The sequence below is a fragment of the Echinops telfairi genome, unplaced genomic scaffold, assembly GCF_000313985.2.
Source record: "Echinops telfairi isolate 266 unplaced genomic scaffold, ASM31398v2 ScPeMD7_443;HRSCAF=831, whole genome shotgun sequence".
Lineage (NCBI taxonomy): Eukaryota > Metazoa > Chordata > Mammalia > Afrosoricida > Tenrecidae > Echinops > Echinops telfairi.
The window spans coordinates 49,178,830-49,206,087 of NW_022104341.1; the positions used below are offsets into that span (position 1 = coordinate 49,178,830).

General features: G+C 35.3%; 1 protein-coding gene across 7 annotated transcripts in view; it reads left to right on the forward strand.

The window, feature by feature from the left end:
• LRRIQ3 (leucine rich repeats and IQ motif containing 3) overlaps positions 1-27,258 on the forward strand; it is a 183,446-nt gene that overhangs the window by 8,301 nt on the left and 147,887 nt on the right. For 3 of the 7 annotated variants that reach the window (XM_045292200.1, XM_045292206.1, XM_045292205.1), the window contains exons 2-5: positions 3,806-3,854; positions 12,695-12,789; positions 23,515-23,763; positions 24,349-24,672. In XM_045292200.1, coding sequence (XP_045148135.1) covers positions 23,515-23,763; positions 24,349-24,672 — 573 coding nt within the window. In that variant the 5' untranslated portion in view covers positions 3,806-3,854; positions 12,695-12,789. Of the gene's footprint in view, positions 1-3,805; positions 3,855-12,694; positions 12,790-18,077; positions 18,212-23,514; positions 23,764-24,348; positions 24,673-27,258 lie in introns of those variants that run through there. The other 4 variants (XM_045292202.1, XM_045292203.1, XM_045292201.1 and 1 more) reach the window with 4 other exon arrangements.

Genomic DNA, 27,258 nt, shown 5'->3' on the forward strand with positions numbered 1-27,258 from the left:
TTTTTTGTTGACTTCCAATTTTTCTATAATTTTACTTTATACATTACAAATTCTGATTATTAATAAATGTTTTCCACTGTTGGTTCTCATGATGAGTTTTCCCCACTAACAAATGTAGGCACTGAAGGCCTTACTCCATGCACATGATTGTGGTTGACTCTACATTGAGAAGGCAGCCTTCTTACCTAAGTGACTTGTCACCCGGCACTGTATCTAACAATTTTCCACTGCTATTTCTGAGCTGTTCAGTATATGACAATGGTATGCTGCTGTTTGTAAGATTTTCAGTAGCTAATTCCTGAGAAAGAGACAGCCTAGTCTTTATTCATAGTCTATTCTAAGTCCAGACGGTATGACAAGTTTACAGATGAGTGATGGAAAAAGTTCACTAACAGAAGTAATAATTGAGCACTTGCATTGAGAAAGGTGGCCATAGAAAATTTCTTTGAGAAGGTACTCTTTAAGCCAACATTCAAACAATGATAAGAAGTCAATCTAATTAAAATGTGAGGGAGACAGTACAAGCAGAGTAAATTACAAACCTTGAGACAGACTAAATGGATTTTAGAAACAGACAGAAAACAAACAAAATAATACTCAAGTGACTTGAAAACAGAGAACAAAATGAATGAAAATCTGTGAAATTGTGTCAATCAGGGCATTGTAGCCTGAGGTAGACCAGTGGTGAATTTCTGACTTCCGTTAATATCTGATAGCTCATAAAGGAATTATACATGGGATCTGATTACGCTGCAGCATGTTTGTTAGTCATGCTATGTTTAGTGTACACATTACTGTGATGCTGCAAGCTGTGCCATTTCAACCACAGCAGGGTTACCCAGGACTGAACTGGGTTCAGTGGATCTTCCAGACCCAGAAGGAAGAGACTCTGGCACATAATAACAATACCAACAGAAACAAACAGGTAGCCCTCTGAGGAGCTTCCTCATAGCAGTGGAACATTGCATAATATAACACCAGACGAGGAGCCTTTCCCTCAAAAGTGTGACTTCAAACAGTCGCCTTCTCAAAGTACAGTCTACTTTGAGCCTTCCGGACCTTTATTTGTTGATGCGTCATGAGTCAAAATGAGAAGAAACATCTTCTAGCACTATATTAAGAAAAGTATTATGCTGCTATTCATACGGTTTCTGGAGGCTGGTCCGAGAAGTGGGCCATGTATTCCTTTTCCTAGTCTGTGTTTAGTTTGGGAGCTCCACTGAAACCTGTTTACCGTAGGTGACCCTGCTGGTATTTGAAATACTGGTGGCATATCTTCTAGCATCAATCACAGTAGTGTGACATACTGGTAGATGAGTGGATCCTGAGGTATAAACCTTTTCTATCTTTTTGGAAAACGTTCTCAAAAGTGGTGAAATTGATTTACCAATTTATTCTACTAACAAAATGTCTCAGTGTTTCCAGGTCTTCACATTCTTGGCATAATAAAATATTTGCTAGTCCGAAGAATGTTGTTTGTTAGCTGTTAGTGAGTTGGGTTCAACCCATAGTGACCTGTGCAAAACAATGAAACACACTGCATGGTCCTGTGCCATCCTAACAGTTGTTCCTGTGCCTGAATCATGGATGCGGCCACTGTGCCAGTCCATCTCATTCAGGGCCTTCCTCTTTTGTGCTGCCCTTCTAGCTTAGCAAACATGATATCCTTATCCTGCGACTAGTGTCTTCTAACAAGATAGCCAAAGTATGTAACACCAAGACTTAACCATCCTGGCTTCTCAACCTTACTTCTCCCAAGACGGGTCAGTTTGTCCTTTTAGCAGTCCATGGTACTTTGAATGTTCTTCTCCAGCACCACAATTCAAGTGCACCAATTCTTCTACCTTCAGTCCTGCTTTTTTGAGTCGGGCACTCCTTCGTCCTCAAAGTAACATCCTTGCTTTTCAAAACTCTAAAAAGGCCTTGTGCGGCAGATTGACCCAATGTTTTATACCTTTTACTCTCTGGACTGCTGCTCCCAGGAGTATTGATTGTGACTTCAAGAAGACATAATCCTCGAGAACCTCAGTGCTTTCTCCATTTTTCATGATTTGTTATCTACATGTCCAGCTGTGAGGCCTTTGGTCTTCCTGCCATTGAGTTGTAACCCACACTAAAGGCTGTAATCCTTGATCTACATCAGCAGGCGCTTCACTTCCTCCTCACTTTCAGCAAAGGAGATTGTGCCATCTGCATAGAGCTGCTTGGTAATAAGCCTTCCTCCAGTTCTGATGCCACATTTTTTGTCATACATGCCAGCTGCTCTGATGATTTGCTCTGCAAACAACTATGGTGAGACGATATAACACACCTTTCCTGATTGTAAAGTATCTAGTATACCATTGTTCTGTTTGCACAGGTGCCTCTTGATCCATGCACAAATTCACAATGAAATGTCCTGGAATACCATTGCTCTCAAAGTTATCCACAGTTAATTATGGTCCACACAGTCATGTGTCTTTTTAATAGTTAATGAAACACAAGTAAACATCTTTCTGGTATTCTCTGCTATGAGCCATGATTCATCTGATATCAGAAATGATATCCCTTATTGTATGCCCTCTTTGTAATTAGTCCTGAACTCTGGCAGGTCCCTGTAAAGGTAGAAATGCAACCATTGTTGGAATATATATATATGAAGCTTATGACATGATATCTTTTCATTTTGATTCATATTTTATTTATGACCAGTTACTTTGAGTTACTGCTTTTTTACCCACTTGGGATTCTTCTTTTGAGGATTAATCTCCTATGTACTTTAGCAAGTCAGTGAAGAAGTGGGAGATCTTCTATGATATGGATTGACATAGTGGCTACAACAAAATACTCAAACATAGCAATTTTCAGGATGTGCAGGATTGCGCAGTATTTCATTGTGTTGTGCATGGGGTTGCTATGAATTAGAAATAGTTTGATAGCATCTAACGATGACCACAGCAACAGACATCCTCTCTTCATGTTGTTATTTCTCTTATTGATTGTAGTTTTATTTTATATTATAATTGTCCATCCATTTCTAAGGTTTCTAAATCCATGGAGCCAACGAAACATGTTGAAAATCATTTGAAAAAATGAATACAGCAAATATTGTAAATTTTGTAAAGCCAAACTTTATTTTGATGGGCTCTGAGCACTGTACTGAGTCCGTGCCTTTTAGTGATGTATAGGCAATAGCCTCCACCATTTTATAGATCTTCAATCTCTCTCACAGTCTAGTTTGAGTACTGTTCCCATGGCATAATTCATTCTCTACTTGTATTGTATCCACACTTGGTTTCTGTTGGGGAGAGAAAAACCCTAAAAATCAATTTGGTGACCCAAGCAATCCATCTCCAGGTTAGGGGAAAAAATATACAAACCTAGCATCATATAGTTGATTCCAACTCATTGTGGCACTATAGGATAGAGTACAATTGGTCCTTTGGGTTTGTGAAGCTGTAATTCTTTACAGGAGCAAAAAGCCTTATTCAAAGACTAAAGAGAGTGTAATGTACTAGTAAGGTAGCATTTGCATTGTGTTCAATATTTTAAATCATTATATATATGTGAAGATGTATATGAGTTTTATGCAAAATCTTGCATTATTTTATATGAGGAACTCAAGCATCTGTAGCTTTTGATATTTGCGAAATGCCGTGGAACCAGTACCCCTGTTGATATAAAAGGACAGCTCTATATGGAATTGTATATGCTATATTTACTAGACTTTGGGTGGTTAAAAAAAAGCAATGTGGATATTTCTAGATGAAATTACAGCAATTTCTATCTACCCTTTTCTAACACGCCTACATCTACTTTTTTCCAGGCAGAAACCATGTATATCAATCTGTTGTATTGTGATGAAGAAGACTTTTGTATGTATTGATGTGTATATTTTTATGACTCAATAATGTTTATCATATATTTAAAACTATTAATATCTAATTTAAAGAGTATTTTATTTTAATATATGTATAATTTCATCATTTCTTTTGATAAATCATTGTACCAAGGCCATTTGTACTACCAGGTATACGAAGCTTTATGATTTTTAGAATTGTAAGATTTTTCACAGTGCTGTAGAATACCTTTGAGCATGTGAATATATGGGGGAATTTCAAAGAGTTCGTGGAAAAGTAGAATTAAAATTAATGGACATTTTCCATGAAGTTTCTTAAGTCCCTGTATCCATCAATAAATATGACTGGTGGCTTAAAACCAAGCCTAATTTTAATTTTAATGTGTTCCTGTTGTCAAGTACTGTCAAGTGTGTTCTGACTCATAGCTACTTATGTATGAACTAGGCCCTCGACTACCCTTACAGTTGTATCGACTGTCAATGCGTCTCCTTCCGGATCTTCCTCCTCAAACGAGCCTCTGGCTGTGGTTCTTCCAACAAAAGTTTGCTCATTCTTCTGGTGGTCTATGGCATACTTGATATTCTTTACCAAAAGCACTATTCAATGGTAGCATGTCTTCTTTGGCTCTCCTTTGAAGTATCCAGCCCAGTTATGAGTGCCATGGTGTCAGTCAGACCCACCGTAGTCCTCCAGGTGACGTCTTTGCAACACTTTAAAAGCAGATGTCCTAATACAGTCCACCCATTGCTTTTTCAAGTACTGCTTTTATGGGCATTACTTGTGGATCCAAGTAAAATAAAGTTCTTGAAAGCTTTAGTTTTTTTCTCAGTTTATATGATGCTTTCTATTGGTCCAGTTTTGACAATTTTTGTTTTTCTTATGTTAAGCTGCATTAATCCATATTGAAGGATGTAATATTTTTAACATTGATAGGTACTGACACATTAGCTTTTAAGGATTATTCCAACTTATATTCTCAATCAGCAGTTTGAGAGAGCTCATCACTCTCTTGTCAATGCTGTATATTAGCAATTTAATATTTTTGCAAATAAGATATCTGAAACATTGTTTACATTTACATTTTCCTTATTATTTGTGAGTGAAAATTGTTCTTAGGTGGTTTCTCATTTTGCGGATTCTTCCTGTATTTTGTATATTGTTATTTTGCTGGTTATGTGCATTATAAACATTTCATCATCTGGCAAGGCTTTTATTTTCTCATGATATCTGGCACCTTTTATTGTGCAGATTTAAATATATATAGGCAGTCCCTGACTTAAAGGGGGTACTGTTCTGACAATTACATAAGTTAATTCTGACATAAATAAAATTCCTTTTAAATTTTATTTAAAATGTTTATTATAACTGCAATAGCCAGCTATATGGCTATGCTTTGAACAGTAAATCATCATAATATTGAATATGTGGAGGTAAATGAAAATATGAGAATGAAATGAAAATAGCATTAGCAAATTATTCTCTGTACTTTAATATGCAGATATTACTAATGATAAAGTGGAAAAACATAAAGATTAACAAACAAACAACAACTGAACACCCCAAACCAGATGGTCCTAAATATAGTTAATTTTAACTTGTATATGTGATGAGTTGGGGACCACCTGTATACTAAATTTTTATTTCATTTTTTATTATTAATACCTTTTTGTCTTGGCTTAAGAAATTACTTTTTACTTGGAGGTCATACTTATATGCTTTTATATTTTCTTATAAAATTTTCACTTTATATTTAATTTTGGTAGCATTTGTTAACTTCTTATGTTGGAAATGGACTTTATTTTCATCTTGATAAAATTATCTAATTTCCTTAAGATAATACATCCTTTCCCCCATCAGTTTTTTTAATGCCTTTATATAGCTTATGCCAATGAGCTATGGGTTTACTTTTTTACTTTCTGTTCATTCTATTGATGCATGTTTTTATTTCTACAATAATACAAAATATTTTTAACTACAACTTTATAAATATTAAATATGGTAGTTTTAGTCCTCTGTCCTGATTATTTAAAATTATCTTTGCTATTGCTAGGTGTTTGATATTTAAAATTAGCTTTTCAAATTTCACTGAAATCTCATTTGAAAATTTGATTGTTTTAGTATTAAAATTGTATTATATTTAATCAGCTTCATATGGGTGGATATTCATGTTGTCTTGAATCATTTGCTGTTAAAAACTTTGTTGTAATTGGCAGCACATAGATGCTATGTTCTGTACACAGGAGAGATTTTGTTTAGGATTATTTTTGAAAGTGGAATTAGTTGATCAAGTGTTCCTTGCATTTAAAATTCAAAGAGCTAGGACCAATTTATATTCCTACCCATTATAATGTGAATTTTCACACACTCTTGATAATATAGAATATTTAATCATTTCCATCATTATGGGTAAAATATGGCACTCTTACCTTTAATTTACTTTTCTCTTTATTTTATGTGAAGTTGAACATAAGTCCATCTATTTAAATAATAAACATTTATATTTAAACATTTAATATCAAAACAGTTGTAGTTACATTCTATTGCATATTGTCATTAGTGTGTTTATTTGCCTCTAAATTTATATATGTGTAAAGAAATTAATATTTGTTCAATAGGAATATTTTTTTTGTCTATCCTTATAGAGAACTATTTTCTCTATAGATTAAAATTTACATGCTGTTTTGTTTCATGAGTCTTCATAGAAATTTAAATAGAAAATTGAGAAAATATTGGACAGCTAATAAAATTGTTTCTGTGCCAATCAAAAATTTTATCATTAATAACCTGTAAAAATCCTTGTTTTTCTCACATTACATGGAAATAATGAATTTTCTAATACCCACAAATGTTCTTCTACCCACCATAACCTTCTGAGTGGAACTCTCTGCCTTAAATGTTTCACATTCATGTTCTCATATTACTTCAGAACTTATTGTTCCCTGTATATTATCTCACCCAGCTCCAAAACAATAGGTGAGCATGTTCTCCCTTTTATATCTGTATACACACCCACATTAGATACTCATATCCCATGCTTTGTAATATTTTTTCCTTTGTCTTATGCCTTAATCGTCAGTTCAAATTACATGAAAATACTGAGTCTTCAAATACATATTAAGATTCTCCAGAGAAAGAAGTAGAATTACTTTTTAAATTTTCTCTATTTTTCCTTATCTATATAGATAGAGGGTAAATTTTAAAGTATTGCTGCAAAATTATAGAAACCTTTTTTGAACACAAATTAGAAAATGTGAAGTTACAGTTGATCATTTTCAGGCTTGGTGATATCGTGGTCATATGGGTTGCCAGCGGCTCCATGAGGTAAAGATAGGGTTTCAACTCTGGTCGAGGGTCAGAGTCTCACCGAGGCAGCTCTGGTCTGTCATGTACGGCAGTGCATTTGGTTTGGGTGGTATCTTCGGTCTGTATACCTCAGAAGGGGCTGTTTCCATCACGAGCATCCTTCCCTGAAGAATTCTGTGCTCCTTAATTTACAGCACGTCAAAATGGTAATTTGGGCTTCCTCAAGGGACTCAGGTCATGTTCCTTTTAAATGTTCTGAGTTTTGGAGAGAATAATAATCCAAAGTCTCAGGTAAACATCAGGACTGAGGAGTGGATGGGTAAGGTCTCCCCGTGAAATTTGCAAGGGCAGCCCTGCTGCCCTCGAAGAAGGAGCATGCCTTAATGGAAAACAGTTTCTTGGTGAAACTATCCACTCTGATGCAGTTTTCTTAAAACTTCTTCATAATAAACCCTCGTCATTTTTCTGTGTCTTTAGAGAAAATCTGTCAAGCTAAGTCCTTTGGAATTAAAACAAAAAGTCCCCATAGTCTTCTGAGAGGAACTCGCTGCCTGAAATTTAACTACCAAACATATATCCTCTGAAATCAAAAAAGATTTTTTAATAAAATCTTTCTGAGGGCACGTGAATGAGATGCAGACAAATGTATTAGAGAGAGCGAATTTGTCTGAAGCCATTTACTGATGTCGATATATGTGTAAACACATGTTTGTTTGGAATAGATCTGTGTGTGTATGAATTGGAACCCTAGTAGCAATGTTTTCTGACTTAACCTCAGATCTACACACAGATCTCTATTTTTGGAAAATCTCTCTCTCTCTCTGTAATACATAATTTTATACAAGCATATCACTGTATATTGTGAGTTAAATTTCACACCATTGCAATAAAATGATTCTCACAGTAAAGTTAGTAAATTTGTGAGTTTATCAGGGCATTTAAAAGTTATGTTTACACAATACTTTGACCTAGTAGGTGTGTGATAGCATTATAAAAAATTCAAAATAATGTGATAATTACCAAAGTGAAATTTTCATAGAGATATGAACTGAGCACATGGTAGACATTGGTCCTGATAGGCTTGCTGTTTGCAGAATTGTCACAAACCTTTAATTTTTAAAAATGCAATATGTTTGAAGTTCAATAAAGAAAAATTGAATAAAATGAAGCATACCTGTATAACATATACATAGTCACACACAGAGAGAGGGAGATTAAATTTCAGCAATTGGCTCATGAGATCAAATTTAAGGAACTAGCTCATGTGATTGTGGGAGCTGGCAAATTCATATCTGTAAATTATGCAGTGATCTAGGCAATCTATCAGTTCTATGTCTGAATAGATCAGGTGATAGACTGGAAACTCCATCATCTTTTGTCTGAAATTGTTGGTAGCAGACTAGCAATCCTAGCAGGATGTCATTTACAAACTTGTAAAGAATCCTTTAATCGTGGGATACCTCAGTTTTTCTATAAAGACTTTCAACTGTTTAAATAAGGCCCACTCATAGAAAAAAACTTCAAGTAGTAAGTTCATGGAAATATTGGCCTTAAAAGACAATGGCATTTTTTCATGCACATTTTGAAGTCCCCTCGTATTTTGGAAGAGACTGCTTTTCATAAAGTCAATTGATTCTAAATATTAATCATATGTACAAAATACTTCCACAGGAACATCTAGATTCTTGTTGGACCAAAATATTGGGTTTGATAGCTGAATCAAGGTGTCACACATATAATGAACTCTCACACACTAAAATGGGCAACAAACATGCTCACAATCTCTACCCATCTAGGAGATGCAAATCAAAAGTACTATGAGATAGCACCTTTAATCCACAATGATAACGCAGTTCAAATCCCCTCCAGCCCCCCCAAAATAACACACTGGATAGTATGTGGAGAGATTGGAACTCGTACACAAATCGTAAACATGGACACCTACTGTAGAAAGCAATATGGTGCTACATAAACCAAGTGGGACTCGAAATCTTGTATGACCCAGCAATACAACTACCCCAAAGAAGTAAGTGACAGAACATGAACAAATGTTTACTCCTCCAAGTTCATTACACCACGATTCACAAGAACAAGACACTTGAAACAACCCAGACTTATCAGTAAAAGAATGGATAAAGAAACTTCTGGTATGTGCACACATGGAAAACAATACATGTGTTATAAAACAGGGACGAAACCCTGATACACCTCACAAGTAAGGATGGACCTAGAATGCATTATACCAACTGAAATTAGCCAATCGTGAAAGGATAAGTATTGTGTGAGACCACTACTATAAAATAAACACCCAGGCAGGCTTCTGCTAATAAGTCATCTAATCTTCAATTCCAGTTTCTCAGGTGATGAGTGTGTCTGTCATATACCACCCCTTACTTGTATACATCTTCAAAATTCCTTTGACAGGGGAGGCCTCACCCTAACTGGGTCAATTTCCCATGATGAGAAGGGAGGGAAAAGACCAATCACTTCCTGCCATATCACATTATTCTACGGTCACCGCAATTTAGCAGGCACTCCTCTACAAGTGATTAGTGGGCCTTACTAAAAGCCCAAGTCAAGAGGCTATAGAGTGGAGGACATGTCAGTCCCAAAGAAGGCAACTAAATTTCAGTCACTCCACATTAAGTATGCTAATCACCAAGGGGAGACTAAGTCAGTAAGCTCAGTATCATGTCTCGAACTAAGCACTTTTGACTCCCTGTGTATACAGCCCTTGGGGACTCGGACTATGTATTGTAAACAACAGGACTTTATAGTCTGCTTTTTGAGGCACAGAACATCACTTACAGATCACAACAGAAGATCCAATTTGGAACTCCAACTAAGTGAACTAGATTTTGCCTTAAACACACTAGTAGATTAAAGGAACGGGCCAGGCAGCGTTTAGTTCCTTTGTTACACAGGTCGCTCTGGGTTGGAGGTGACTCGATGGTACCTAACAATAGCAACAACAGCATATACACAAAAACTGGATTAATAGATTCAAAGAGACATGGGGTGGGGGTGGGAACCTGGCAGGAAATAGGGACCTAACACTAAGGAGTACATGGAAAAAAGATATATCCTGGAATTGGTTATTGATGAATGTATAACTCGTGTGAATATGATTGAACTACTGAAATGTATGATGTGTGCATTGTATGTCAATGAAACTTAAAAACAAATAAAAAATAACTATCACAATATAAAATCAAAACTTGCTGAATTTCCCTCATGGATTGCAGAGACTGTAACTCTATAGAAGTAGAAAGCTGACCTTGTGGTTCGCAGCCCAACGTGTAAACACTAGCCACCAGGGCTCCTCTGTCCTTGTAGAACTTCCTCTGCGTCTCATGGCGTGCTCATACAGGCTGCACAGAGCCTACTGTGTGCAACTGCATGGTTAGAGACATCATGGTGGTTAGCTTTCCATTAGCCATCTTGGAAATAGTTATACCCATATCTGAAAGTGATACAAATCATCCCCCTGCACTGTGAGAATGAATTAAACTTTTATCAGTGCACATTGCCAAACTGCTTAGATCACACAACTTCTTTCACATGGCACTGGATATGTGAGGGTCATTTCTCAAGAAGATCCTAAAGATTAATATAGATATATGGAAAAATCACATATAACAATACATGTATATATTGCATGTACATGTCTTACATATGTAAATATGCAACAACATAATCTTTAAATCCTTTATATTTCAGATCTTTGAGACCTTACATACGTTAATTAGAGATATATAAATTTGTAGATACCAAACTAAAAATCAAACTCACTGGCATCAAGTCCATGCCGACTCATGGAGGCCTTGTAGGACAGGACTGAACTGCCCCTGTGGATTTCTGAGACTGTCACTCTTTTCAGGAGTAGAAAGTCCCATCTTCCTCCCAAAGAGCAGCTGCTGGTTTCAAGCTGCTGACCTTGAATTTAGCAGCCCAACTATGCCACCAGGGTTCTTTGATACATGCACAGATTCTTTCTCTCTATATTATATACACCATGTATAATAAATATCTATACAATATACTTAAAATAATTTTGAGATTTGGTGCTGAGTGTAACTTGTTGAATGTGGTGCTACTGAGACACGATGAGCTAGTTGAGAGACAATTATGAGTTCTCTTGATTTGTTAGCTGTGAAACATTTGCTGAATCTCAATGTCGTTAGCTCTTGAAGCTGATTAACTGTTATGGGGTAAGAGTGTTGGTAAGAAGTTGGGGTAAATTGGAATCATTATGTTAATACAGCTCAAGTCATTAAGAGTGAAATGCAGGCAGTCTACAGATTAAAATTAACTTGCATTTCTAAATATTTAAGTTAAATTGTACATAAATTGGAGAAATGAGGTATGTTCGTATCCAATGCCAGTCAGCAATGCTTGTCTTAGTACATAGTATGTAACGTAACTTTGTAAAAAAGTAGGGCTCCGTGGATTAAGTGTTGGGTTGCTATCCAAAAGGTAGGGGATTTTAAGCTAACAGTTGCACCAAGGAGAAAGATGAAGCAGTCTACATCTGTAAAGATTTACAGTCTCAGACACTCTATGGTGCAGTTCTGTTCAGTATTAGAGTCATTCTGAGCTGGAATCAACTTGAATGCAGTGAGTTTGGTTGGTACTTTCCATGCACAAACAAACAGACAAATGCTTTCAAACTATACACCTTCAAAGAGTAACTTTATTCTAAAATTACCAAGGAACAAGGCAAAGCAACTACAAGATATTGGTTGAAAATAAGGAGGCCTATAGTTGGTGTTTTTCTAGATGAATAAAACTGCATTACAACATTGAATTTAAAATTTTCACTTTAGGAGAGGTAGAAGAAATTGGAAATACGTTGGATAATATCATTGATCAATAAATACAGCTCATGTCAAGAAAAATTTTTTTCTGGAGCTCATTGTAAATGTATGTATTATAAATGTATAGTACATGATATTTTCTAATATAGTGTTGCAAAAACACATTTTTTTATATGATGCAATTGACAAGGTGTGCAATTTGAAACTACCAGCTGCTCCATAGGAGGAAGACTGAACTTCCTACTTCCCAAAAGAGTTACAGTCTTGTAAACCCACAGGAGTAGTTCTGCTCTGCCCTATAGGCTACCTAGGAGGTGGAATCAGCTTGATGGCAGGGCGGTTGGAGTTTGCTGAGTTAGAGTAGAGTGGGAATCTGAATGTATTCTTATTTCTGAGAGGACTGATCCAGGAATTGAGGAGATCAGACATACTTGGATCTCGTGTCTGAGTAGATTTAGAGAAATAAAGTACTGAAGAAAAATTTTATTTTCTAAGACTGGTTTCAATAAATACTAAATTAGAATTTTTTAATGACCATATATGTTAACTCTTAAATTGTGTAGTTCTTTGAATATCAAAAATTAAATTTTCTTATAAGAAAACCTTATTCTGTATTAAATGGTTTACTGGTCTAATGAGTCTGTATATTAGACTCAATACAACAATTTTGAGTAGTATCTGGGTATGTGTAAAGAAAACATCATTTTCATTCATTACTCAAAATATATTCTTTAGGACTAGGTAGAGAAGAAATGAATTAGCAACTTGAAAAACAAAAAAACAGTTACAACAACAAAGACGCAAAACAACTCAGCTTCTTAATTAGAGAGGTAAGTGAGAGTTTCTATTAGCATATATAGAGTTATTTATCGCTATTTTCTTATGATTAAAACATGTGACCAGAGACTTGATTTGATTTGATACTGGTGTTATTTCTTTGGTAATAGCAATAAGCCATTTCCATAGAACAGCTTTTCTGTAGATGAGGCTTGTAAAATACACTTTAATTTCTGAAATTTAACCCCCTTTTTAAACTAATAGACTTGGTGTGTATATGTTTAATAACATCATAGAAAATGTTTCTGATAGAATGATGATTAGAGAAAAAACTAAAGAGGACACTAAGTTATATGACATGATAGAAAAATCAAACTAATTATTAACATAAAATACACAAGAATTAGTTATACTGTGCATCTTTAGTATACTCTTTTTTATTATCTTTTTTATCCTTTTACAAATTTTTTATTAATGTCACTTTTAAGTAAAAAAATTAAAATGTTGAGTACTCTCTGAGTTGTAAATTTCTTTGGCTGTTGTAAACAAACAAAAACCTAGGGTTTTATTGATTTATTTACATTCAATAGAACCAAATACTGTGAAACAATTGTTTCAATAGTCATGGGATAGCAAGGAGAAACCATGGTGCTGCAGTTATTACATGTTCAATGCTAACCAAACCACCTCATGCTCCTCAAGAGAAAAGACATGACAAGCTGCTTCCATAAAGATTATGACCTAAGAAACCAAATGAGTCAGTTGTACTTATGGCACACCTTAATTATTACCAGAATAAACTGTGGTAGAAGGATGAGACTTCTATTCCCATGAAGCTTTACACTTTGGAAACTCACAGGAGCAGTTTCACTTTGTCCTACAGGATTGCTATGAGTCAGAATTTTCTCAATGGAAGTGGATGTTTCTTTCTTATTTTCTTCCTTCTTTAAATTTTAGTCTAAATATGTAGTAAGTCTATTTATTCTGTTCAAGTCAAACCACACTGGAAATGCTATATTAATAAAATACCTTCTAAAAGGAACATTGGTCACACTTCCTTATTTTTATACATATTACAGCCAGTTCCTGGTTTGCTATAGTCCAACATATGAGCAACTTGTATTTTCCCTTTATGTTATATAAATTTGCCCCATTTTGATATTATTGAGCTGTTCCCTACTCAACCCAATTCTTTATCACAATCACCTTTATTTGCTGCATGTGAAGCTTTTACATCATGTGAAGCTTTTACATCACTGAAAGGACTTTGTGCCTCCCCCCCTCCCCCCACTAAAATAAGACAAAATAAGAATCATATGCACTGCACTTATCGCTTCTCGGCCTTTTGGGCAAGATCAAGTATAAGAATCCTATGCACTGGTTCCAAGTTCCATAGAAAATTCCTTAAGATTGCTTGAGAGATCCCTTAGGAAGAGATCTCATTGTATCCCAGAGATACTTGTATATTGCCATAGAAAGCAAAACAACCAGGTCTTAATAGATTAGTGACTCATATTACAATGGAATATAATTGATGTTCTAAGGATAAACCCACACATCTATGGTCAATTTGTTTTTACAAAGATATTAAGTTCATTCAATGGTGAAATAAGTGTCTTTAATAAATGATGCTGGGGAAATTGAATTTCCACATGTAGGAAAATGAACAGGATTGTTTCTTCGTATTATATACAAAACCAAGCAAAGTAGAGTAAGGACTTAATATGCAAACTAAAGCCATAAACCCTTAGAACAACCAGGTGCAATGGTGTCAGGCACAGCTTTAAAAAATAGATGATTTTGAAAATAATAATGCTGCTCCTGTATATTTTTTGTTGTCATTTGTTTGAAATATGTTTTTCCAGTCTTTAATACTTAGCTTGTTTTTATTTTGTGTCTAAGTTATGTCTTTTTTAGGCAGCATAGTGGTGGGTCATGTTTTCTTTCCCATTCAACTACTCTCTATCTATACTTTACAGGTGCTTGTGTGATTATCAATACATACGAGTTAACTGCTTTTATTGTGTTGTATATGTATTGTGTTTGTCAATGGTTTCTTTGTTCAGTATATTTACTGTGTTATGTTAATTTTGCTTATGGATTTTCCTATGCAAGGCATTACTCTTCTTTTTTCCTCTGACTCTTACAACAACAGATTAATATTAAGAGATTTGCTTTCCATTTTGCTAATTCTGTCTTCCATTAATTTAATTGTTCTCCTTCCAATGTTTATCTGTTTCTGAAATTTTATTATCAATTTTCTATACTATTAGCTATTTTTGTACAGTTTCTAATCCCCCCCCTTTTGAGTGAATGTATTTGTAGGTGAATTATTCTAGAATTTTGTCTGTGTTATAATTGGTATTTTCACAAAAGAAGAAACTGAAATTAAAAGAATAACAGAATATAAATAACTGTCCATTAATATGGTTAAAAACCTATGAATGAAATTTTAGGATGAATGAAATTTTTGAAATACTTTATCTACCAAGACTAACACAATCTGTGAGAGAACATTTGAAAAGATCTTTCCAAAAAATACTCAATTCAGTGCCATAGAGTCCATGCTGACTCCTGGTGGTGACCCTACAGTACAGGACAGAAATTTCTCCCTGAAACTTTCAGGGAGATCTTTTACCACATCTTTCTTTCTCAGAGTAGCTGATGGTTTCTGAACTGATTACCTTGTGGTTAGCATAATATATGATGAGACTTTGTACTTTTGTAGAGTTACAGTCTCATAAACCTACAAGAGCAGTTCCATCCTGTCCTGTAAGGTTACTAAGATTCAGCAGTGATGTAATGGTAGAGTTGGTTTATACAAAAGAAGAAACTAAACAGGTAATAATAATAATAAATCAGCTCCCAATAACAGTAAGAAACTGTGGCACACATGGTTTTACTGACAATTTCTATCAAGCAGAGAAGAGCCAATATCAATTTTACTCAAAATATTCCAGAATATGAAAAAGGATGGGTTACACCAGAACTCATACTATGAAACAATCATAACTCTGGTACTAAACTTAGGGATAGATATCACTAGAAAGAAAATTATAGACCAATATATTTTGTGAATACCAATTCAAAACTTTTAGCTATGTCTTAGACAATAGAAACCAACATATCAAAAACATAATAATGATGAATTGCAAGGATGCTTCACTATTGGAAAAATAGTAAATGTAATCCATCACATAAATAAAAGGAAGAGAACCCAATGATCATATAAATTTATTGAGAAAAGACATTTAGCAAAAATAAAACACTCAATGTATATAACAATGCTCAGGAAAATGGAAACAGAAGGATGATTGCTCAACATAATTAAGACTATAGACACAAAACCAATGGTCAACACTAGAATGGTCAATTCACCAATGAGAGAGACTGAAATCATTCCCTTGAAAATTACAGCTAAACAAAGAGGCTCTTCATCACCACTTCTATTAAATATCTTGGAAATCTTAACCAGAGCAATAAGGCAAGGAAGGGAAATAAGAGGCATTCAAATAAGCAAAAATGAATGAAAATTATTTCTACTTGAATAGGCTAGCGAAAATTATTTCTACTTGAGTCTAGATGTAGGAAATCCAAAAGACCCTTCAAGAAAATTACTGGAATGAATAGGTGTCTTAGGCTGGATTTTTTAGAGAAGAAAATCCAGTGACACTTATGTGTATGTATCTATGTTTATACACACACACACACACACACAAAGTGGGTTACATTAGGAAATGGCTCATGCAGTTGTAGAGGTAGGCAAATTCCAAATTCCTGTGCCAAAGGTCTAACTAGAGGCTTCTCTTGACTCATGTAGCTGCAAGGACTAAGAGCACCAAGATCAGCAGGTCAGTTAGCAGGTTTCTCACTGCAAAGGCGAGTGAATCAACCAATGTCAGCAGGTAAGACAGCTAGTTGCTGATGATTCCCAAGATCAGAAGGCAATGCAGCAGGTCCATGGGTCAAGTCCAATGAACCAGAGGCTAGATGAGGGCCAGATGCAGGATCCAAACCAAGTAAAAGGCAAGCAATTATTTTCACAGTATACACTTATATTAGAAGCAAATAACACCCATGAGGAAATCTCATCATTAGGCGATGACCACCTCTTAATTGTGACACCATTGTAGAAACATGGCCCAACAATGTTAACACAAAACTTTAACCATTAGAGTCCACCCCTTGTTAACTTGGCATCCGTACACATTTTAATATATATGTCATCACTAAACAAAGACAATTAAAAGTCATTCTTGTATTAAACATGATGCAACTAACTTGTACAGTAGAAAATACAGTAGCCTTATTATCAAATCAAAAATATTACATACATACAAGGAGGAGATACTCATAACAACTACAGTCCTCATTTCTTCCACTAGGTTGTTGAAGCTGTTATTTGGAATCCCTTCTTCCACCACCCATCGATATTTTCTTTGTCTCTCAGCAAGCACCTCAGCTGGTCAAGATTCTTTTCCTGGTGTTGTGACCCAATCCATCATTTCTGAATATTTTGGACCATTAGTATTCATGTCAAAATAAGATTGCTGTGGTGTATCATTGATTTTAACACAATGCATAGTAGTGCTAAAAGACATCCTAAGGAATTCCAAACATATGTTTTACATTCATTAAATAATATTAATCTGATTCCCCCTTAGTAATCAGGATCAATCATGCCCCTGATATAGCAACTTCTTTCTTATTCTGTTATTCCAGCGGTAAGAGGACCCTAAAGTGACAGGAGGGGTGGTGAGTGGGGCATTCTTAATTTCCATTTCCATGGAATCAAGGTTGTGTCTCTAGTAAGAGTATTCCTTCTGTTGGTGTTAATACATGAAGGCCCAAAGAACATAATATCATAGGAAGAGGAAGCAAATATTTTGTAATCCAGTAGGAGTTATAGCGAATGGTGCAACTCTCATTTCTAACCCTTGACTCCTGGCCATTGAAGATATAATGTAATCTGTATAATGGATTCTAGTTTAGAGCAAACAAAGCCTCTTGGAGAAATACTGCCCCAACTCTGCAAGGCATTGCCATCTAGCTACCATCATAATTGTGTCTGTAGAAGGACTCACTCTACTGTTCTATCAAACCAGCTGCTTCAGTATGATGGGGGGAGGGGCATGGTATGGCCAGTGGTCTTCCTGAGTATAGAAGTGCGTTATTTCATCCAAGACAATATTGTATGGAATATCATAGTGGTGGATAAAGTATACTGTAAATTCATGGGTGCTATTGGCAGAAGCAGTGCATGCAGGGAAGGAAATTTGTATTCAGAATAAATGTCTATACCGGTTAGAACAAAAGATTACTTTTTTTTTTATGGTGGAAGTAGTCTATTGTAATCAACCTGCCACAAGATTTCTGTTTGAGCAACCCAAGGAAAAGCCTAATGAAGACTCAGTGCTGCTCTCTACTGCTACCAGACCGGGGACTCAACAGTGGCCATTAGCCAACTCAGCTTTGGTGAGTGGAAGTCCGCATTGCTGAGTCCATATCCCTTATACCACTTATCCTTGCCACCAATACTACTTTGTTCATGAGCCCATTGAGTATTGAGTCAGTAGTGAGAAGAATGACTGGGGAAGGAGTATTTCTGGTGTCTACACAATGTGTCATCCTGTTGAATTGGCTGTTAAAATCCTTCTCTGTAGATGCAACTCTGGTTACCTCATTATTTACATGAGATATAAACATCTTCACTTTTTTGATCACTCAGAAAGGTCTGTAATATATGTATTCTTCACATCTCCTGGCATTAAGTTTTCCTTCATACTCGTTTCAAGGCCCACACTCCTTCCAAACCATTGGTCACAGTCCATTAGTCCTACATTTGTCCATTTCTTCTTCCAAGCAAAATGCACTGTCAAGTGAAGTGTTCCACATTCTGACCATTGGAGGATTTGCCTTCACCACTCTCCTTTAGAAAAATCTCAGTGTCCATGTTTGATTGGTGCATCTATTATCACCAGACCTATCTCTAAACCAAGCACTAGTTTTCTCTTTCTCAGCTGCTTGTAAGGAACGCCTCATGATGCAATAGGTGCAGACTAGGAGAGGGAAGGTAAAGTGAGAAGATCAGAAATCATGGCATTTAGGTGACTTCCTCATGCAGCTTACATGTACCTTCCAGTCTGTTCAAGCCCAAGCTCACAGATAGTCCTTCCATTGAATGATGGAGTGCTCTGTGCATACCCAATTTTATGACTCTGTGTGTCAAACAACATCTAGTTCATGGTGGGCAGCTCAGAGTCTAGAGACATTGATGCCTCTTTTTTTTTTTTTTTTTCATTACTGGGTCCAACTTGCAGACTGCCCTCAATGCACTAGAGGAGTGTGGCATTTTGGGAAGGGAAAGGTGATAAAGGTCCCGAGGACCAAACTACGGCATAGTCCTGGAGGACTGATGTACCCTGAGCTTGGGTGGTGAAACTGTACTGTTTGCTATGCCTCCCAAGGGAAAACTGCTTCTGGTGATCCTTTGACCCTGGCATTGAGAAAACTGAATTGACTAGCTCAATAGCTGCATACCAGGTACCAAGAGAATTATTAATTTGTTTAAGCAATAAAACTTTATTTAGAGAAGCAGCTATAATTAAAGTTTACCATAGTCCATCTAATTCTCTAAGATCCACGTGCTTTTGTTCATAAGCCAACTATGCAAGTTACATGAAAATGTACTTGGAATCACCACTTCTGCCTTATTCACATCCTTGCACTAGTCTTTGAAATGTCTCCAGTAATATGGTCTTGATTTTGGTTTACAATTTTTCTAAGTAGTGTCAGTTCTAATGGCTTCTCCATAGCTTTTCCCTTTATAATATCTCTCATTCCACATGTCAGAGACCCAGTATGGGGTCTGTCAATTACTGATTACATATATTCGCTTGTACATTATGGAACTGGAGAGATCACTGTGGGATAGGTCTGGACCTACTGTGAGACATAGTGATTTAACCTTCATATGGCGCTGCTCTGACTGGTGGGCCTTGAAAATGGTTTGTGTTTTCTATAATTGGTGTCAATTCAGAAAAGTCTGGCTATTTCTCTTTCCCCAATGAACAGATACGCTTCTAAGAGACTATCAGTCCTTTTGCAAAAAGCTTACAGAAAGACTAACAGTAAATTTGTTTGACTGGGTCAGGGGATCTTTCCTCAAAGGAACCTGGTCTCCTCTTCATTTAAAGGAGTGAGGCTCTGTAAAACTAGCTCAAGTCTGGGAATTGACTGAGGGACTATCACTCGCTATTTTCAGTGGTTCGAGTTAGACTACTCTCCATTTTACAAAAAAAATTAATTCTGTTTGCACACATCAAATAAGTATTCAGTGCAGTTCCATTCTTAGGGACATCCCCCCCTTAGTAGTCAATAACGTCAATGTATATGAATCAGACTATTGTGATTACTACTTTGACTCTGCTGTTCATTATAGTAACCACATCACTTTTCTCTGTCCATAAAATGCTGACACTTGACCCCTACCACAACAGGTTCCCATCAGACCCTTTATAGTTATGTGTCTTAATTTAATTAGAGTAGTTCCTGATATCAAATCTGACTCGCATAAAATAACAATCACAGCACTCTTCACAAACTTGTTCTTCACCATTGTGTTAAAGGTATGTCTTCTAGGTACTTTATGTCCCCTTAACCAAACCAAACTCACTGCCATTGAGTTGTTCCTCAGTCATGCCAACTCTGTAGGTCAAGTTAGAGCTAGCCCTATGGGTTTCTGAGACTGTAACTCTATGGGAGGAGAAAGCCTCATCTTTCTCCCATGGGGTGGCTGGGGGTTTCAAACTGCCAAGCTTGCAGTGTAACAGCCCATTATGTAATCACTATGCCACCCACTCTAACACGTCAATTTACCTAAACCCTGGAAACACATTCTGCATTATAAAAAGGCAGGCATGATATGCCAGCTTGATATACTGTTGGGCATTATGCAAGTCATAGTTCATTGAGCCAACCAAGCTAATAGATCTTTCCTTACCTCTCAAGCTGAAACATTGAATGAAAAAATCTGTGTGTAGTGAACTCATGTCAATAAACTCAGACTGATTTAACTTAATGTTCCTTGCACCATTATCCCATACTCTTAAAAGACAAACCAACACATATACTCAACATTTCTGTTTGTACATATTAGAAAAAGCAATTTATTTGGAATATAGCACATATCTTCATTAGTTACAAATTGTACTTCATCTTTTGGGGCTTACTGGGACTTAAGTCTGTTTAGAGGTCTGAAAGCGATAATGTGTAGTAAGAATGTTTTCTGGAAGCATTTAGCAATGGCTTGCTTGACATCCGCCTGAGGCAATTCTCCAGTTAATGTTCCAGGTACCATGTAAGCAGGGACAGTTGCATTAATCTTATCAAATATGGACTGAGGGATAATGGTTGTATTGATCATGGGTAAACATATAATGATTAATTAGTATCTTCTGATTGGGGGTGGGGGTGATGCTTTTGGCAAGAGTGATTCAATAGAATTTTAGGGCTTTCTGTCCCTATCCCAAATTTTGGGATTCTATTTCTTCCCCATTAATGTCTTCCATGTAACTCTAGATGCCATCCTAGTTTGGAGATTCAGTCGGTGTTATAATTCAGATATTCTTAGGATGATATTCTGGGTTTGTTTTTTCAATAATATATGCTTTGGTACTAGAAATAGGGTTTTATTTCAGGGCTTCAGTGAATACTTTGAAGTCTTTTATGATGCACTTGTACTGTGACACTGAAGCTCTGAGGTCACCCATCTCTTTCATGTGTCAATTTGTCTCTTGTAAGTGGGACAAACCAACCTGCATTTCCATAAACCCCTTTCAGAAATGCAGAAATGTATGAAACACACACCTATACTTGGGTTTTTCCCATAGTGCGCTCCTTGTAAGCTGCATTTAGTATCACAACAGTTTCTGTGACATTTTTCCTGAGCAGAGAACAAAATTTCATAGCTGATTTCATTCTCTTAAATCAGCCATCAAAAAAAAAACCAAGGTTCGAGCGAAACTGCTTTTACGGAAAAATTCACAGTGACCAAAGAGAACCTTCCCAGGCAACTTTCCTGGGTGCACTAACTCAGTGGAGCTTTTTTCCGTGTTTTTGGGTACCCCCTTAAATGAAGAATTCTCAGGTCAAAATATGATACGTGAAATAATCAATTTGAGAAATAAATACATTGAAACAAAATAGGTACATATGGTAAATTTGTGTACTGGTATAGTAACGAAAGCTATAATATCCCTGCTGTCCCAAGATTACCTGTGTTAATTGGCCAAAGGGTTCATTGTAGCTTACATTGGTTAATGACATAAAGAAAGGAGGGGGAGGTGAGAAACATTTTTTTTTTGGTGTCTTACTCTTATTTTTCAGATTTCTTGTAGAATAATTACTGGCTTCAAAAAACTAATTCTAATAATGGTTTTATGCATCTAGATGTGTTCTTTCATAAGCTCTTGTTATAGACTATTCTGAGATTAGTATGTCTTTAAGTTGAATTACAATATTGCTTTTTCTGTTTTGGAAACACAAATAATTGAATACACTGTGGATCTGCCATCCATTATAAATAATCTTTCCATGCATTCCTTTAAGAGTATTTCTATCAAGATTAGCATTCTATCTAGGCCAAGAATAGTTTTCTTTTGTTCATTTTTTGTCGTCTTACTCAGCGGTGACATTTTTACCACACCAATTTCAAGTTTTCTTAAGTACAATGATACCTTGGTTATCAAACTGCTCCAAGTTCCAATTTTCCACTACCCAAACAGCAACGTTTTTTTCACAAAAATCTGCTCAGTGTTCATAGCTTTTCTTGATAGTCCATCTGAAAATCTGGCTTGAAAAATCCTGCACTGGCTGTGAGTCCCTCAGAGTGTCTTGTGATCATACAAAGGGTCGATGTTTCCGTGTAAGTGCTGCTCTTACTCAGACAACATATCGTGCTTGTGTTAGTACATTAAAACATTCATATTTGTGCTGGCTTTTTCCACTTTATTTGCATAAAATGCTGCACCAGAGGCTCCAAGGACAGTTAACGGTGCCGTCAGTAAATCTGAGAGGAAACTGTGAAAACCGCGATAGAGTTATAGATTCATTGGGAAATCTGAATCAGGTTGCTGCTTGTCTGATTTGGCAGCTTAACCCAATATGGGCTGTGTTGACGTTATCAGCATTTTTGAAAAAATAATGTATTGAAAGTGGCTAATGTAGCAAAAGGTGTAAAATCCTTAACCATGAAACAAAGAACCCAAAACATTGAAGAAGTTAAAAAGTTACTGTTAATTTGGGAAAATCAGAAACAAGGCAATGGTGAGAGCATATCTGAGATAGTGATAAGCAAGAAGGCAAATAGTATCCATAGTGAGTTGATAAATATAAATTTTTAACCTCAAAACCAATTATCTTTTTTCCCTTATTTCTTATTCGAAAAATATATTCAGTTCTTGAACTTCTTGGTGTTTGAAAAAAGTTTGGAATGAATTGAATTCAATAATTGAGTTATCACTGCACTCTAAATGAAGAAAGTTTTGCTCCCTCAGATTAGTTTCATTGGTGATGGAAGTAATACCTCTATAATTAGTGGTTATGTAAGTGTTAGACTTTTAAGATGCTGTGGGATAAAAGATGCTATGCAAATGAGATAAAAATGTAAACTTTCCAACCTCTTTATTTTTAGTATTTTATGGCAATATTCTTTGTGTTTAAGAAAGACTAGTTTTATATTAAATTTTTTTTTGTAAGCCATCTTCCATCTTTCCTAGATGTTTCATGGAACAATCACAAAAGAGCTAACCATCCATGAAGAATGGAATCATTACGTTGAAAGTTTGATAGAAGATCAAAAAGATTTTGTTTTTGTGAAGTTCAATGGCCTTCATCTAAAATCGATGGAAAATTTACAATCCTGTATCTCTCTTAGAGTATGCATCTTCTCAAACAATTTTGTTACAGATATACAACCACTTGCAAATTGTTCAAAATTAATCAAACTTGATCTCCATGGAAATCAGGTAAGTAACAATTATTTCAGATATTTTCAAATTTATATATAATCCTCTTATATATGAAATACATAAGAGATAAATTAAATTATCTCTCTATAGGACTTCTTTGAGAAAAATATTTTATATAAAATATAAACAAAAAATCAACAAAACATAAAAATATAAAAAATGTGAACAAAATTAACATATATATAAGCAAATGTAGTTATTGGGAATAGTTTACTCAAACAAATGCATAAACTCATTGCCCTTGAGTCAATTATGATTCATAGTCTGATTGAGCATGCTTTTGACCTGTCAATTATGTAAGGAAATTATTTTAGAAAATTTTAATGATTAACCGCTTTATAAAAGACTTTTTAAAATTTGTACATGTTTATATGTTTCAATGTTTTAGTGATAATTATTTATTCTAAATGTTCACTGTGCCATAATTTTTCCCAGTTCTCATTTGAATGATGGAAAATTCCTTATCTTTGCTTATGAATTATATTTGTGTTATTTGAGGAAATATAAATTTTGATGCTTATTAGAGACCTGTTTATAAGAGTTTTATAGAAAGTTTAAAGTGTTTTATTAATACTGTTTCAGATAAAAGCCTTACCAGAAACCAAATTTTGGATTGGATTGAAGTACCTAAAACTCCTTTATCTCCATGACAATGGGTTTGCGAAGTTAAAGAATGTATGTGTCTTATCAGCTTGCCCTAGTCTCACTGCGCTCACTTTGTTCGATTGTCCAGTGAGTCTGAAGAAAGGATATAGACATGTGCTTGTTAATAGTATTTGGTCTCTTAAAGCATTAGATCATCATGTGATTTCTGATGAAGAAATAATTCAGAATTGGCATCTTCCTGAAAGATTCAGAACATGTAACCCTCGGCTTTTCTTTAATTTCTGCCCTGCTTTGAGAAAGGTAATTGATTATTTAAGGGTTTTATTTTTTAATTTACACATGTAATATTTTAGCATTTAAATTTTATATTTAAATTAAGTTTATTATTATTTTATTGGTTATATAAATATCTATCATACTAGTAATCATATTAGAAATAGCCTTAGATAAAACTATTTTTAGGAAGCTTGTGTCTGTTGCTTTAAAAATGTTTGGTCTGCGAGTAACAATTAACGAAAATATGTGGATATATGTGTGTATGTACTTTAAGTAAAAGTGGTATCGCTCATTTATACCTGTGCTTGGAATTTCTATTATTCCTTTGGAAAATATTTGATTTTTTACAATAACTTCATGGATTATTATAGGAAAATAATAAAATTATTCAATTTTTGACAATTTTTTGATGATATATTGAATTATATGATGACTTCTAAAATATTGGAAAATGTAATTGGAACACTTAGTATCCAGTGGACAGATAAAATTACCAAAAAATGCATCATGACAAATGAACATGTCAAATAAATAATATGAGTTAAAATGCAAACTTGCCTATTAAGTCAAAACTGATATGTACAGCAATATTTATATTGAAGTGTTTATTAGCTTTAAAACATTCATGGCAATTTTAAATTATCTTTAATTTCCCTTTTCCATAAGCTTTTTGAAGGTCCTCGTGGATATTTGTGTGTATGTACATGTGTATATGTATTACATGTGTATATGTATGTGTGTATGTAGATATGTGTGTGTATATATATATGCATACATATGAGGACAAATATAAATTACTCTCAGTGGTCTGAATATTTTTCCATAAGCTTTTTGAAGGTCCTCGTGGATATTTGTGTGTAAGTACATGTGTATATGTATTACATGTGTATATGTATGTGTGCATGTAGATATGTGTGTGTGTATATATAGATATGCATACATATGAGGACAAATATAAATTACTCTCAGTGGTCTTCACATGTAAAAGGGTAAACAGTAAATGATTACACATTAGAAAACTGGAATTAGCAAGTTAGTAAATATCTATATTAGAAAAGTGTACAATTTTATTATTTTTTTAATAATAGTAAAAAACTAGCAAGGAATACTTGGAGGGAGAAAGGGGACTTAGTATTTAAGTCTGAATATTTTTTCCTGAGTGATCCCTAGTTGCATAGTGATTCCCCATTGGGCTGTGATCCACAAGGTCAGCAGTTTGAAACCACCAGCAACTCTGGTAGACAGGAGGACAGGGATTTCTAATCACATTAACAGTTACAGTCCTGTAAACTCACGGGGTGGGGGGCGGTGTTATACCCCATCCTATAGCATTGCTAGGAGTCAGGGTGCCAGAGAGCTGTGCACCATTTTATCCTGGGCTTTAGGAAGAATTTCATGTACTATATGTTTGAAAATCAGGAAAGGTGTGCCTTAAAAGTGTATCCTTTAATCATACTTATTATATCTTATTTTAAAAACTACAACTAGAGTACTCATTGGAGATTAGGTTGGTGAGACTTCATTGCATGTACTTTGAACGCATTATCAGGAGTGCCTGACGATGGACATCATATCTGAAAAAGTAGAAGGTCAGCAAAAAAAAAAGAAAGGAAGACCCTCAGCTAAAGGATGGACACAATGGCTACAACAATGGGCTCCCACAGAATTGCTATAGTGAGGAGAGCACAGGAACCAGCAGTGCTTCGTTCTGTTGTGCACAGGGTCTCTGTGAATGTATACATACACACACATAGTGTATATATATACATGCATATATATGTATATACACACACATATAGTGTATATAGAGATATTTAGGGCATAATCAAAGGTGGGAAGATAAATAGCCTATTTAAATACAATACAAATAGCTGATGTGCAAGTAAGGAAATAATGGACTGTTAAGGGAGTGGGTATTCATAAGACAATTGGATTCCTAAGGATCCCAATATCTTTCTTAATGTAATGAACAACTTTTGAAATTATTTCAGTAGAAAAATTAGACTTATTTTCTCATAGTAGGGAGACTACGAATAAAAAGTATTGAAAAAAAATTTTAAGGCGATTGATCCAGTAATCCAGTGTTTTACCAGCAGATTAATGGAGGGAAATAGTTAAGATCAATAGATAAATGAAAATCAGTTTCTATGGGTGAGAAATGACATGAATAGGGTTGTTATAGGCAGACAGCAGTGGTAGTGAAGAAGATGTCAGGTAATGTTGATGATGAACATTATTCTACCTTACAAATCTGGCTAGACCAGAGGATGTACACTGGTACAGATAGGAACTGAAAGCAAAGGGAATCCAGGGTGGATGATCCCTTCAGGACCAGTGGTATGAGTGGTGGTATTAGGAGGGTGGTGGGAGAGTGGGTTGGAAAGGGGGAACTGATTACAGCAAGATATGACAAAATAATAATTTATAAGTTATCAAGGGTTCATGAGGGAGGAGAGATCGGGGAGGGAGGGGGAAAATGAGGAGCTGATACCTGGGGCTTAGGTGGAGAGTGAGTGTTTTGAGAATGCTGAAGGCAATGAATGTACAAATGTGCTTTACACAATTGATGTATGTATGGATTGTGATAAGAGTTGTATGAGCCCCTAATAA